The following is a 13072-nucleotide window of genomic DNA, read 5'->3' on the forward strand; positions in this document are numbered from 1 at the left end:
TACCTGTTTGAGTGTGAGGGTCTTGGCCCTCTCCTTGGATGTGCCCGTCTCCCAGACACAGATGGCAGTGCTGGTTCCCCCGGTGATGACCAGCTTGGGGTTGGGGCAGATGGCACACAGGATCTGACCCCACTCTGACAGACACTCATACACCACCACCGCCTAGAGGAGGAGAGAAGGGATTGGTTAGCCAGCGCGAAGGAGAGAGGGGATTGGTCAGTCAGGTGGAAGGAGAGAGGGGATTGGTCAGTCAGGTGGAAGAAGAGAGGGGATTGGTCAGTCAGGTGGAAGGAGAGAGGGGATTGGTTAGTCAGGGGGGAGGAGAGAGGGGATTGGTCAGTCAGGGGGGAGGAGAGAGGAGATTGGTTAGGGGGGAGGAGAGAGGGGATTGGTTAGTCAGGGGGAAGGAGAAAGGGGAGAGGTTAGTCAGGGGGAAGGAGAAAGGGGAGTGGTTAGTCAGGGGGAAGGAGAGAGGGGATTGGTTGGTCAGGGGAGCAGGAGGTTAGGGAAGGGTAATGCTGCCTTAACTCCAGGGGGCACTGCTGCCCCACAGGATTTAGTCTCTAGGCAAGGTTAATTATTTCCTCCATTCCTTGCATTCTCTCCTCGTCTCCTCGTCTCCTTCTCAACTGTATTGGAGGAGAAGGTCAAAGATGACTCTCCTCTGACCTTCTTCTCCGATGGGTTTTGAGGAGGAGAGGAATCAAAGAAAGACGAACTGAGATAGAGCCATAGACATTGTCAAAACAACACCACAGAAATAGAATTGAGTTGCAGAATGAATTCCATGACTGCAACATGTCTTGATTAACATGCACGGTCACGCCTGCACTGAGACCCAGAGACAGCAGTCTGACCTGGTTAGTTAGAGAGATAGTTGGCCAGTCTGCAGCGGAGGTCAGCGAGTGTGTGCTTACCTTGTCGGACTCCTAGTTGGCCAGTCTGCAGCTGAGGTCAGCGAGTGTGTGCTTACCTTGTCGGACTCATAGTTGGCCAGTCTGCAGGAGAGGTCAGCGTAACCCCAGGCAAAGGTCTTGTTCCAGACAGGAGGTTGGAGGACTTTATTCTGTTCCACAGCCAGAATGCCTTTCTCAGTACACACGATCTGGCCCACTGGCTCTTTCAGCTCTGAAACACACACACACACACACTGTTACACACACCTATTCCCAAACCTTCTCAGTACACACGATCTGGCCCACTGGCTCTTTCAGCTCTGAAACGCACGCACGCACGCACGCACGCACGCACGCACGCACGCACGCACGCACGCACGCACGCACGCACGCACACACACACGCACACACACACACACACACACACACACACACACACACACACACACACACACACACACACACACACACACACACACTGTCCACACACACCCACACACACACACAGACTGTTCCCACAGACTGCACACACTGTTCCACACACTGTTCCCAAACCTAATCACTACACACTATCTGTCTGAAACCCTCTCCTCTCCTCCTTCAATACTTAATTTGAATCCACAAATCACATTGCATTGCTCAATGAATAAAACCTTCAAACGGTCACATGGACCAATCATGGGGCCTAAAGGCACCTCTCCTTTCTATTGCCAAGCTGCTCAGCCCAGCTGATACAGAACATTATTCTGCCAGCTGCTTTGTGTGTATATGTGTGTGTGTGTATATGTGTGTGTGTGTGTGTGTGTGTGTGTGTGTGTGTGTGTGTGTGTGTGTGTGTGTGTGTGTGTGTGTGTGTGTGTGTGTGTGTGTGTGTGTGTGTGTGTGTGTATATATATATGTGTGTGTGTGTGTGCATATATATATATGTGTGTGTGTGCCTGTCCGTATATATATGTGTGTGTGTGTGTGTCTGTGTGTTGTGATGATGGAAGAAGATCTTGTCAGTGGTTGAGGAGAGAGTGTGTGAGAGAGTGTTAGTGAGAGTGTGTGAGAGTGTGTGTGAGACAACTGTGAAGTGTGCCGAGTGTGATGGTTCATTCAATGTTTAAAATAACTGTTCCTCTGGTGAGAGTGTTCTGTGTGAGAGTGTGTGTGAGAGTGTGAGAGTGTGTGTGAGAGTGTGTGTGTGTGCGTGTGTGTGTGTGTATGAGTGTGTGTGAGAGAGTGTGTGTGCATGCCTGTCCTACCTTTGACGGGGGCTAGCGAGGGTCTGAGGTTGTCCAGATGATGGAAGAAGATCTTGTCAGTGGTTGAGGAGAGAGAGACGGGCGCGCCCCCCGCCATCTCCCCGTTAGACTTACTACGTACACGCTTTGGAGGATGGGGCTTCTTAAACAACTGGGAAGAGACCGATAAAAACATGAGATCGGATTCATTCAATTAAAACATTTAAAATAACTCACTTCCTCTGTTGAATACATTCTCTGTGAAACTTCAGTACCAATCGGTCGACCTCTAATCAGTACTCAGGACCAATCTGGTCGACCTCTAATCAGGACCAATCTGGTCGACCTCTAATCAGGACCAATCTGGTCGACCTCTAATCAGGACCAATCTGGTCGACCTCTAATCAGGACCAATCTGGTCGACCTCTAATCAGGACCAATCTGGTCGACCTCTAATCAGGACCAATCTGGTCGACCTCTAATCAGGACCAATCTGGTCGACCTCTAATCAGGACCAATCTGGTCGACCTCTAATCAGGACCAATCTGGTCGACCTCTAATCAGTACCAATCTGGTCGACCTCTAATCAGGACCAATCTGGTCGACCTCTAATCAGGACCAATCTGGTCAACCTCTAATCAGGACCAATCTGGTCGACCAATCGGTCCACCTCTAATCAGTACCAATCTGGTCGACCTCTATCAGTAACAATCGGTCGACCTCTAATCAGTACCAATCGGCCGACCTCTAATCAGTACCAATCGGCCGACCTCTAATCAGTACCAATCGGCCGACCTCTAATCAGTACCAATCGGCCGACCTCTAATCAGTACCAATCGGCCGACCTCTAATCAGTACCAACTCTATCAGTACCAATCTGGTCGACCTCTATCAGTACCAATCTGGTCGACCTCTAATCAGTACCAATCGGCCGACCTCTAATCAGTACCAATCTGGTCGACCAATCGGTCGACCTCTATCAGTACCAATCGGTCGACCTCTAATCAGTAGCCCTCACTCACCTGCTCTGTCCCCTCTTCATATCCCCTAGCAGCCCTCACTCACCTGCTCTGTCCCCTCTTCACATCCCCTACCAGCTCTCACTCACCTGCTCTGTCCCCTACCAGCCCTCACTCACCTGCTCTGTCCCCTCTTCACATCCCCTAGCAGCCCTCACTCACCTGCTCTGTCCCCTCTTCACATCCCCTACCAGCCCTCACTCACCTGCTCTGTCCCCTACCACCCATTCACTCACCTGCTCTGTCCCCTCTTCACATCCCCTACCAGCCCTCACTCACCTGCTCTGTCCCCTCTTCACATCCCCTACCAGCCCTCACTCACCTGCTCTGTGCCCTACCAGCCCTCACTCACCTGCTCTCTGTCCCCTACCAGCCCTCACTCACCTGCTCTGTCCCCTACCAGCCCTCACTCACCTGCTCTGTCCCCTCTTCATATCCCCTACCAGCCCTCACTCACCTGCTCTGTCCCCTCTTCACATCCCCTACCAGCCCTCACTCACCTGCTCTGTTCCCTACCAGCCCTCACTCACCTGCTCTGTCCCCTCTTCACATCCCCTACCAGCCCTCACTCACCTGCTCTGTCCCCTACCACCCCTCACTCACCTGCTCTGTCCCCTCTTCACATCCCCTAGCAGCCCTCACTCACCTGCTCTGTCCCCTCTTCACATCCCCTACCAGCCCTCACTCACCTGCTCTGTTCCCTACCAGCCCTCACTTACCTGCTCTGTCCCCTACCACCTCTCACTCACCTGCTCTGTCCCCTACCACCTCTCACTCACCTGCTCTGTCCCCTACCACCTCTCACTCACCTGCTCTGTCCCCTACCACCTCTCACTCACCTGCTCTGTCCCCTACCACCCCTCACTCACCTGCTCTGTCCCCTACCACCCCTCACTCACCTGCTCTGTCCCCTACCACCTCTCACTCACCTGCTCTGTCCCCTACCACCCCTCACTCACCTGCTCTGTCCCCTACCAGCCCTCACTCACCTGCTCTGTCCCCTACCACCCCTCACTCACCTGCTCTGTCCCCTACCACCCCTCACTCACCTGCTCTGTCCCCTACCACCCCTCACTCACCTGTCTTATATTGTTATATGTTAATATAATACCTGTCTTATATTGGTATATTGTTATATGTTAATATGATACCTGTTTGGGGATTTGTCCGAAGTTGTTGATGAACCCGATGGTGGCGGTCTCCTTGAGGGGGTCGTTGATGTTGTAGATGTCCACCTGGCCCTCGTAGAACAGGTGGTGGAACACATTGACCGCCTCCACTGCAGGAGGCCCCTGCTGCTTGAAGCCAAAGATCAGGTCGATCCACTCATGGAGGTGAGACGATACGTAGTCACACTCCAGAGCCTAGAGACAGACACACAGTAGGTTGGGGCGCCCAGCCTACATCGCCAGGCTTCCTCGCGTTTGTTCGAGTAATGAACGAGACTTGGAGGGATGACATCGTCAGACTATGTCGGCGTATACTGTACAACACCGTTGTCTTACCTCCTGACACACCTATACAGTAGATTGGTACCCACCTGTCGATGGACTCTGATGAACTCTCGGGGGTCTCCCTTGGCCCATGGAGGCAGAAGGACGTCTCCTAGTCGAATCCCATTCTGTTTGGCACCTGTTAAAACATTAACCACACATCAAGGCAACTCTTTCAACTCTTTTTTTAAAACAATTTTCTAGTGGTGTTACTACGAAGTGTTAGCAAGATCTATTGTGAGAAAGAAGGAGACGGAGAGATAGAAAGAGACACACAAACAAAAGAGGGATAGCAGAGAACAGAGCTAGAGTCCTGATGTACTAAGGTCAGAGTTGAGCGAGAGATAGCAGAGAACAGGGCTAGAGTCCTGATGTACTAAGGTCAGAGTTGAGAGAGAGTTGAGAGAGAGATAGCAGAAACAGAGCTAGAGTCCTGATGTACTAAGGTCAGAGTTGAGAGAGAGATAGCAGAGACAGGGCTAGAGACCTGATGTATCTAGGTCAGAGTTGAGAGAGAGATAGCAGAGAACAGAGCTAGAGTCCTGATGTATCTAGGTCAGAGTTGAGAGAGAGATAGCAGAGAACAGGGGCTAGCAGAGAACAGAGCTAGAGTCCTGATGTACTAAGGTCAGAGTTGAGAGAGAGATAGCAGAGAACAGAGCTAGAGTCCTGATGTACTAAGGTCAGAGTTGAGAGAGAGATAGCAGAGAACAGAGCTAGAGTCCTGATGTATCTAAGGTCTTGAGAGAGTCAGAGAGCTAGAGTCCTGATGTACTAAGGTCAGAGTTGAGAGAGATAGCAGAGGACAGAGCTAGAGTCCTGATGTATCTAGGTCAGAGTTGAGAGAGAGATAGCAGAGGACAGAGCTAGAGTCCTGATGTATCTAGGTCAGAGTTGAGAGAGAGATAGCAGAGAACAGAGCTAGAGTCCTGATGTATCTAGGTCAGAGTTGAGAGAGAGATAGCAGAGGACAGAGCTAGAGTCCTGATGTATCTAGGTCAGAGTTGAGAGAGAGATAGCCGAGAACAGGGCTAGAGTCCTGATGTACTAAGGTCAGAGTTGAGAGAGATAGCAGAGAACAGAACTAGAGTCCTGATGTACTAAGGTCAGAGTTGAGAGAGAGAGATAGCAGAGAACAGGGCTAGAGTCCTGATGTATCTAGGTCAGAGTTGAGAGAGATAGCAGAGAACAGGGCTAGAGTCCGGATGTTTTTCAGGGGCAGGGGCAGGGACTGGGAGACTAGTCAGGATTGAGGGAAAGATGAACGGAGCAAAGACCCTTGATGAAAACCTGCTCCAGAGCGCTCAGGACCTCAGACTGGGGAGAAGGTTCACCTTCCAAAAGGACCACGACCCTAAGCACACAGCCAAGACAACACAGGAGTGGCTTTGGGACAAGTCTCAATGTCCTTGAGTGGCCCAGCCAGAGCCTGGACATGAACCTGATCGAACATCTCTGTAGAGACATGAAAATAGCTGTGCAGCAACGCTCCCTATCCAACCTGACAGAGCTTGAAAAGATCTGCAGAGATGAATGGGAGAAACTCCCCAAATACAGGTGTGCCAAGCTTGTAGCATCATACCCAAGAAGACTTGATGCTGTAATCGCTGCCAAAGGTGCTTCAACAAAGTACTGAGTAAAGGGTCTGAATATTTATGTAAATGTCATTTTTTATTTTTAAGAAATGTGCAACATTTTCTAAAAACCTGTTTTTCCTTTGTCATTATGGGGTATTGTGATGTCATTATGGGGTATTGTGATGTCTTTATGGGGTATTGTGATGTCATTATGGGGTATTGTGATGTCATTATGGGGTATTGTGATGTCATTATGGGGTATGTGATGTCATTATGGGGTATTGTGATGTCATTATGGGGGTATTGTGATGTCATTATGGGGTATTGTGATGTTATGGGGTATTATGATGTCATTATGGGTATTGTATTGTGATGTCATTATGGGGTATTCATTATGGGGTATTGTGATGTCATTATGGGGTATTGTGAATTATGGGGTATTGTCATTATGGGGTATTGTGATGTCATTATGGGGTATTGTGATGTCATTATGGGGTATTGTGATGTCATTATGGGGTATTGTGATGTCATTATGGGGTAGTCATTATGGGGTATTGTGAATGTCATTATGGGGTATTGTGAAGTCATTATGGGGTATTGTGATGTCATTATGGGGTATTGTGATGTCATTATGGGGTATTGTGTGTAGATTGATGAAGGAAAAAAAACATGCTGTAATGATGCTGTAACGAAACAAAATATGGAAAAAGTCAAGGGGTCTGAATACTTTCCGAATGCACTGTATACCTACAGTAGGCCAAAGTCATTAGTTGAGAGGACAGACAGACAGACAGACAGACAGACAGACAGACAGACAGACAGACAGACAGACAGACAGACAGACAGACAGACAGACAGACAGACAGACAGACAGACAGACCTAGGTCAAAGTTGTAGTTGACAGACAGACAGACAGACAGACAGACAGACAGACAGACAGACAGACAGACAGACAGACAGACAGACAGACAGACAGACAGACAGACAGACAGACAGACAGACAGACCTAGGTCAAAGTTGTAGTTGACAGACAGACAGACAGACAGACAGACAGACAGACAGACAGACAGACAGACAGACAGACAGACAGACAGACAGACATACCTAGGTCAAAGTTGTAGTTGACAGACAGACAGACAGACAGACAGACAGACAGACAGACAGACAGACAGACAGACAGACAGACAGACAGACAGACAGACAGACAGACAGACAGACCTAGGTCAAAGTTGTAGTTGACAGACAGACAGACAGACAGACAGACAGACAGACAGGCAGACAGGCAGACAGACAGGCAGACATACCTAGGTCAAAGTTGTAGTTGACAGACAGACAGACAGACAGACAGACAGACAGACAGACAGACAGACAGACAGACAGACATACCTAGGTCAAAGTTGTAGTTGACAGACAGACAGACAGACAGACAGACAGACAGACAGACAGACAGACAGACAGACAGACAGGCAGGCAGACAGGCAGACAGACAGGCAGACAGGCAGACAGACAGGCAGACATACCTAGGTCAAAGTTGTAGTTGACAGACAGACAGACAGACAGACAGACAGACAGACAGACAGACAGACAGACAGACAGACAGACAGACAGACAGACAGACAGACAGACAGACGTACCCAGGTCAAAGTTGTTAGAGTTGAGCATGAACTCTGGCAGGTAAAAGAACTCCGGGATGAGCTCCTTGACGTCGGCCATGTTGTGTTTGGAGGCAGAGAGCCAGGCCTCACGCACGCTGTGGAACATCCTGTCAGCCAGGTCAAAGTGACCTCCCTGTAGGGGGGAGACCCACAGGCACACACACACACAACCACACACACACACAGAGAGAGAGGCACACGCACACACACACAACCACACACACACACACAGAGAGAGAGAGGCATGGAAGCAGGCACGCAGACAGACCCACAGAGGCAAAACACACGTACACACGTTAGTAACAGGACACACACTTCAGGCATCGTCTCCACCAACACACATCTCCCGGAGAGGAAAGGTCATCATTGGTATTCAAACCACACTCGACACAGGCTGTTTACTATCTCTGGTTAATATCAGGGGGGGGGGACAACTCTGATGTAGCCTGAATATGTCACTATCACGCAGCCAAAGACAAACAAGACAACCCCCTAACCTTATCACCATGCGATGAGAAATAAACTTTTTGTAAACATGGATGCCAATTAAATCCACTGCAGATACAGAAACCTTCACAACAAATTGGCCACACTGCATTGTAGCCAACTACCATATGAATCCTCTGAAAATACCAAAGTTACATTTGGGGTTCCTCAAGGTTCAGTGCTTGGACCTCTTGGAATAATCTGAACATTCATACAGGTGATGTGGGTGGCGTCTGGGACGGTGTGGGTGGAGTCTGGGACGGTGTGGGTGGAGTCTGGGACGGTGTGGGTGGAGTCTGGGACGGTGTGGGTGGAGTGTTACCTGAAGCCTGAGAAAGATCTGAGTGAAAGGTTCCATGCGGATCAGGTAGGACGCCACGATCATGGCTGAGGAGTAGTGTGTACCGTAGTGATACGCCGGGGTCTCACCTGAGAGAGAGACAGAGAGAGAGAGAGAGAGAGAGGAGAGAGAGAGAGAGAGAGAGAGAGAGAGAGAGAGAGAGAGAGAGAGAGAGAGAAATAGAGAGAATGAGAGAGAGAAGGAGAGAGAATGAGAGAGAGAGAGAGAGAGAGAATGAGAGAGAATGAGAGGAATGAGAGAGAGAGAGAGAATGAGAGAGAGAAGGAGAATGAGAGAGAGAATGAGAATGAGAGAGAGAGAGAATGAGAGAGAGAGAGAGAGAGAGAATGAGAGAGAGAATGAGAGAGAGAATGAGAGAGAGAGAATGAGAGAGAGAGAGAAATAGAGAGAGAATGAGAGAGGGAATGTCTTACTGGTAGGGTCCTCCCAATCCTTGAATCTCTTCTTGTACTGGGTCAGCCTGTCGTCTGTCTGAGCTCCCATTGGTTTAGCCAGGTTACGGAACGTCCGTGGGTTGTTTAGGTCCAACTCCTAGGAACCAGAACAGACCAGGTCAGTTTAATCCCACTACATTTACAGGAACCAGAACAGACCAGGTCAGTTTAATCCCACTACATTTACAGGAACCAGAACAGTCCAGTTTAATCCCACTACATTTACAGGAACCAGAACAGACCAGGTCAGTTTAATCCCACTACATTTACAGGAACCAGAACAGGCCAGGTCAGTTTAATCCCACTACATTTACAGGAACCAGAACAGTCCAGGTCAGTTTAATCCCACTACATTTACAGGAACCAGAACAGACCAGGTCAGTTTAATCCCACTACATTTACAGGAACCAGAACAGACCAGTTTTAATCCCATGACATTTACAGGAACCAGAACAGACCAGGTCAGTTTAATCCCACTACATTTACAAGGAACAAGACCAGACCAGTTTAATCTATATAGGGTCCTGTACCTGTTGTTACCTCAGGGTCTATATAGGGTCCTGTACCTGTTGTTACCTCAGGGTCTATATAGGGTCCTGTAGCTGTTGTTACCTCAGGGTCTATATAGGGTCCTGTACCTGTTGTTACCTCAGGGTCTATATAGGGTCCTGTACCTGTTGTTACCTCAGGGTCTATATAGGGTCCTGTAGCTGTTGTGACCTCAGGGTCTATATCCTGTAGCTGTTGTTACCTGGGTCCTGTACTGTTGTTACCTCAGGGTCTATATAGGGTCCTGTAGCTGTTGTTACCTCAGGGTCTATATAGGGTCCTGTACCTGTTGTTACCTCAGGGTCTATATAGGGTCCTGTACCTGTTGTTACCTCAGGGTCTATATAGGGTCCTGTACCTGTTGTTACCTCAGGGTCTATATAGGGTCCTGTACCTGTTGTTACCTCAGGGTCTATATAGGGTCCTGTACCTGTTGTTACCTCAGGGTCTATATAGGGTCCTGTAGCTGTTGTTACCTCAGGGTCTATATAGGGTCCTGTAGCTGTTGTTACCTCAGGGTCTATATAGGGTCCTGTAGCTGTTGTTACCTCAGGGTCCTTTACCTGTTGTTACCTCAGAGTCTATATAGGGTCCTGTAGCTGTTGTTACCTCAGGGTCTATATAGGGTCCTGTAGCTGTTGTTACCTCAGAGTCTATATAGGGTCCTGTACCTGTTGTGACCTCAGGGTCTATATAGGGTCATGTAACTGTTGTTACCTCAGAGTCGTAATCAGCCAGGATCCAGGGGAAGACAGGGTACTGCATCAGGTCGTTGTAGGAGCGACCAGCCAGGGTGTTGAGATGCATCAGATACTGGAAGTTACTGATCTCTCCACGCTACGGAAACACAGAGAGGACACTATAGTCACTGATCTCTCCACGCTACAGAGAGGGACACTATAGTCACTGGTCTCTCCACGCTACAGAGAGGACACTATAGTCACTGATCTCTCCACGCTACAGAGAGGGACACTATAGTCACTGATCTCTCCACGCTACAGAGAGGGACACTATAGTCACTGATCTCTCCACGCTACGGAAACACAGAGAGGACAATATAGTTCACTGATCTCTCCACGCTACGGAAACACAGAGAGGACACTATAGTCACTGATCTCTCCACGCTACAGAGAGGACACTATAGTCACTGATCTCCCCACGCTACAGAGAGGGACACTATAGTCACTGATCTCTCCACGCTACAGAGAGGGACACTATAGTCACTGATCTCTCCACGCTACAGAGAGGGACACTATGGTCACTGATCTCTCCACGCTACAGAAATACAGAGAGGGAACTATAGTCACTGATCTCTCCACACTACAGAGAGGGACACTATAGTCATTGATCTCTCCACGCTACAGAGAGGGACACTATGGTCACTGATCTCTCCACGCTACAGAGAGGGACACTATGGTCACTGATCTCTCCACGCTACAGAGAGGGCACTATGGTCACTGATCTCTCCACACCACAGAGAGGACACTATAGTCACTGATCACTCCACGCTACAGAGGACACTATAGTCACTGATCTCTCCACGCTACAGAGAGGACACTATAGTCACTGATCTCTCCACGCTACAGAGAGGACACCATAGTCACTGATCTCTCCACGCTACAGAGAGGACACCATAGTCACTGATCTCTCCACGCTACAGAGAGGACACTATAGTCACTGATCTCTCCACGCTACAGAGAGGGACACTATAGTCACTGATCTCTCCACGCTACAGAGAGGACACCATAGTCACTGATCTCTCCACGCTACAGAGAGGGACACTATAGTCACTGATCTCTCCACGCAATGGAAGGGAACACAGAGGACACACTACTGTCAGACCTACTGCTAACACGGTCCTCAGGTAGGAGATCGTACGGTAACTGGTAAAAACAGACTTACCTCCCATCTTTGGGTGACAGATTTCTCTCCTACCAGAGTGCTGAGTAGCCCAGACCTGACGGGAAACATTATAGAAGGATTTACAATAGAAAACATTCATGCAACTAGGAGGGACACTAGCCTAGTGGTTAGACTGATCTCTCCACACCACAGAGAGGGACACTATAGTCACTGATCTCTCCACGCTACGGAAACACAGAGAGGACACTATAGTCACTGATCTCTCCACACCACAGAGAGGAGGACACTATAGTAGCCTAGTGGTTAGAGTGTAGAGGCGGCAGGTAGCCTAGTGGTTAGAGTGTAGAGGCGGTAGGTAGCCTAGTGGTTAGGTAGGAGATGTAGAGGCGGCAGGTAGCCTAGTGGTTAGAGTGTTATAGAAGGATTTACGAAAACATTCATGCAGGTAGCCTAGTGGTTAGAGCGTTGGACTAGTAACCGAAAGGTTGCAAGTTCAAATCCCCGAGCTGACAAGGTACAAATCTGTCGTTGTTCCCCAGTAGGCCGTCATTGAAAAGAAGAATTTGTTCTTAACCGACTTGCCTCGTTAAATAAAAAGTTAATTTTTTTAAACAAAAAATAAAAGGTTAAATAAAAATAAAATACATAACAGATTTAACAAAATATGAAAACATAGACGTTTATCACATAGAATCTACAGAAAGGTAGACGGTACCCCTGCTCTACGCTGGTGTTGGGCCTTTGTCCTGAGACGGACTCTGAGCTGTCAGCCAGAGAAGGAACCACGGCGAGGAACCTCTGGTACACCTTGTTACGGACTCCTTTCTGGAAGGCCAGCAGGTAGTTCCTCCCATCTCCTGAGAACACCTCCACAGCCATGGGCTGGAACACAGACAGAACATTACAGAAGGGTTGTGTTCGTTGCTCAGGTTCAGATTCATAAAGGAATAGAAACAGGGAGGGATACCGGAACTTGTCCAACAAAGTAATGATATATTTCTCATTTTCTGTCTCAAAACGATTTGCCATGTTTTACCCTAATATACATGACCAAGGTCGAGCAAGTTGAGACTGATCAACATGTCACAAGCAACAAATGGGAACCAAGTTAGTGCACTGCTCACCTGCAGCAGGTATCGTCTCTTGTGGACCTCCTTAATGTCCTCGTAAGCGAAGATGCTACAGGTTCTCTTCAGCTGGCTCTGACCCTGCCTCGCACCTCTGGGGATGATGGTCTCATGAAGACTGGAGACAGAGAGACATGTCAAAACCCAAACTTCTCCTTGAGTACCCCCCCCCCTTTCCAGTTAAACTTTTTGGATGTATATGGGGTATTGTGATGTCATTATTGGGTATTGTGATGTCATTATGGGGTATTGTGATGTCATTATGGGGTATTGTGATGTCATTATTGGGTATTGTCACTGTCATTATGGGGTATTGTGATGTCATTATGGGGTATTGTGATGTCATTATTGGGTATTGTGATGTCATTATGGGGTATTGTGATGTC

General features: G+C 48.7%; 1 protein-coding gene across 1 annotated transcript in view; it reads right to left on the minus strand.

Annotated features, from left to right (window-relative positions):
- wdfy3 (WD repeat and FYVE domain containing 3) overlaps window positions 1-13072 on the minus strand; it is a 206092-nt gene that overhangs the window by 17479 nt on the left and 175541 nt on the right. Inside the window, 12 exon segments of the mRNA XM_046351507.1 lie at window positions 4-162; window positions 974-1128; window positions 2144-2294; window positions 4293-4505; window positions 4682-4773; window positions 7846-7999; window positions 8675-8781; window positions 9127-9244; window positions 10414-10533; window positions 11599-11653; window positions 12275-12441; window positions 12684-12804. Coding sequence (XP_046207463.1) covers window positions 4-162; window positions 974-1128; window positions 2144-2294; window positions 4293-4505; window positions 4682-4773; window positions 7846-7999; window positions 8675-8781; window positions 9127-9244; window positions 10414-10533; window positions 11599-11653; window positions 12275-12441; window positions 12684-12804 — 1612 coding nt within the window.

Source organism: Oncorhynchus gorbuscha, linkage group LG05, assembly GCF_021184085.1.
Source record: "Oncorhynchus gorbuscha isolate QuinsamMale2020 ecotype Even-year linkage group LG05, OgorEven_v1.0, whole genome shotgun sequence".
Lineage (NCBI taxonomy): Eukaryota > Metazoa > Chordata > Actinopteri > Salmoniformes > Salmonidae > Oncorhynchus > Oncorhynchus gorbuscha.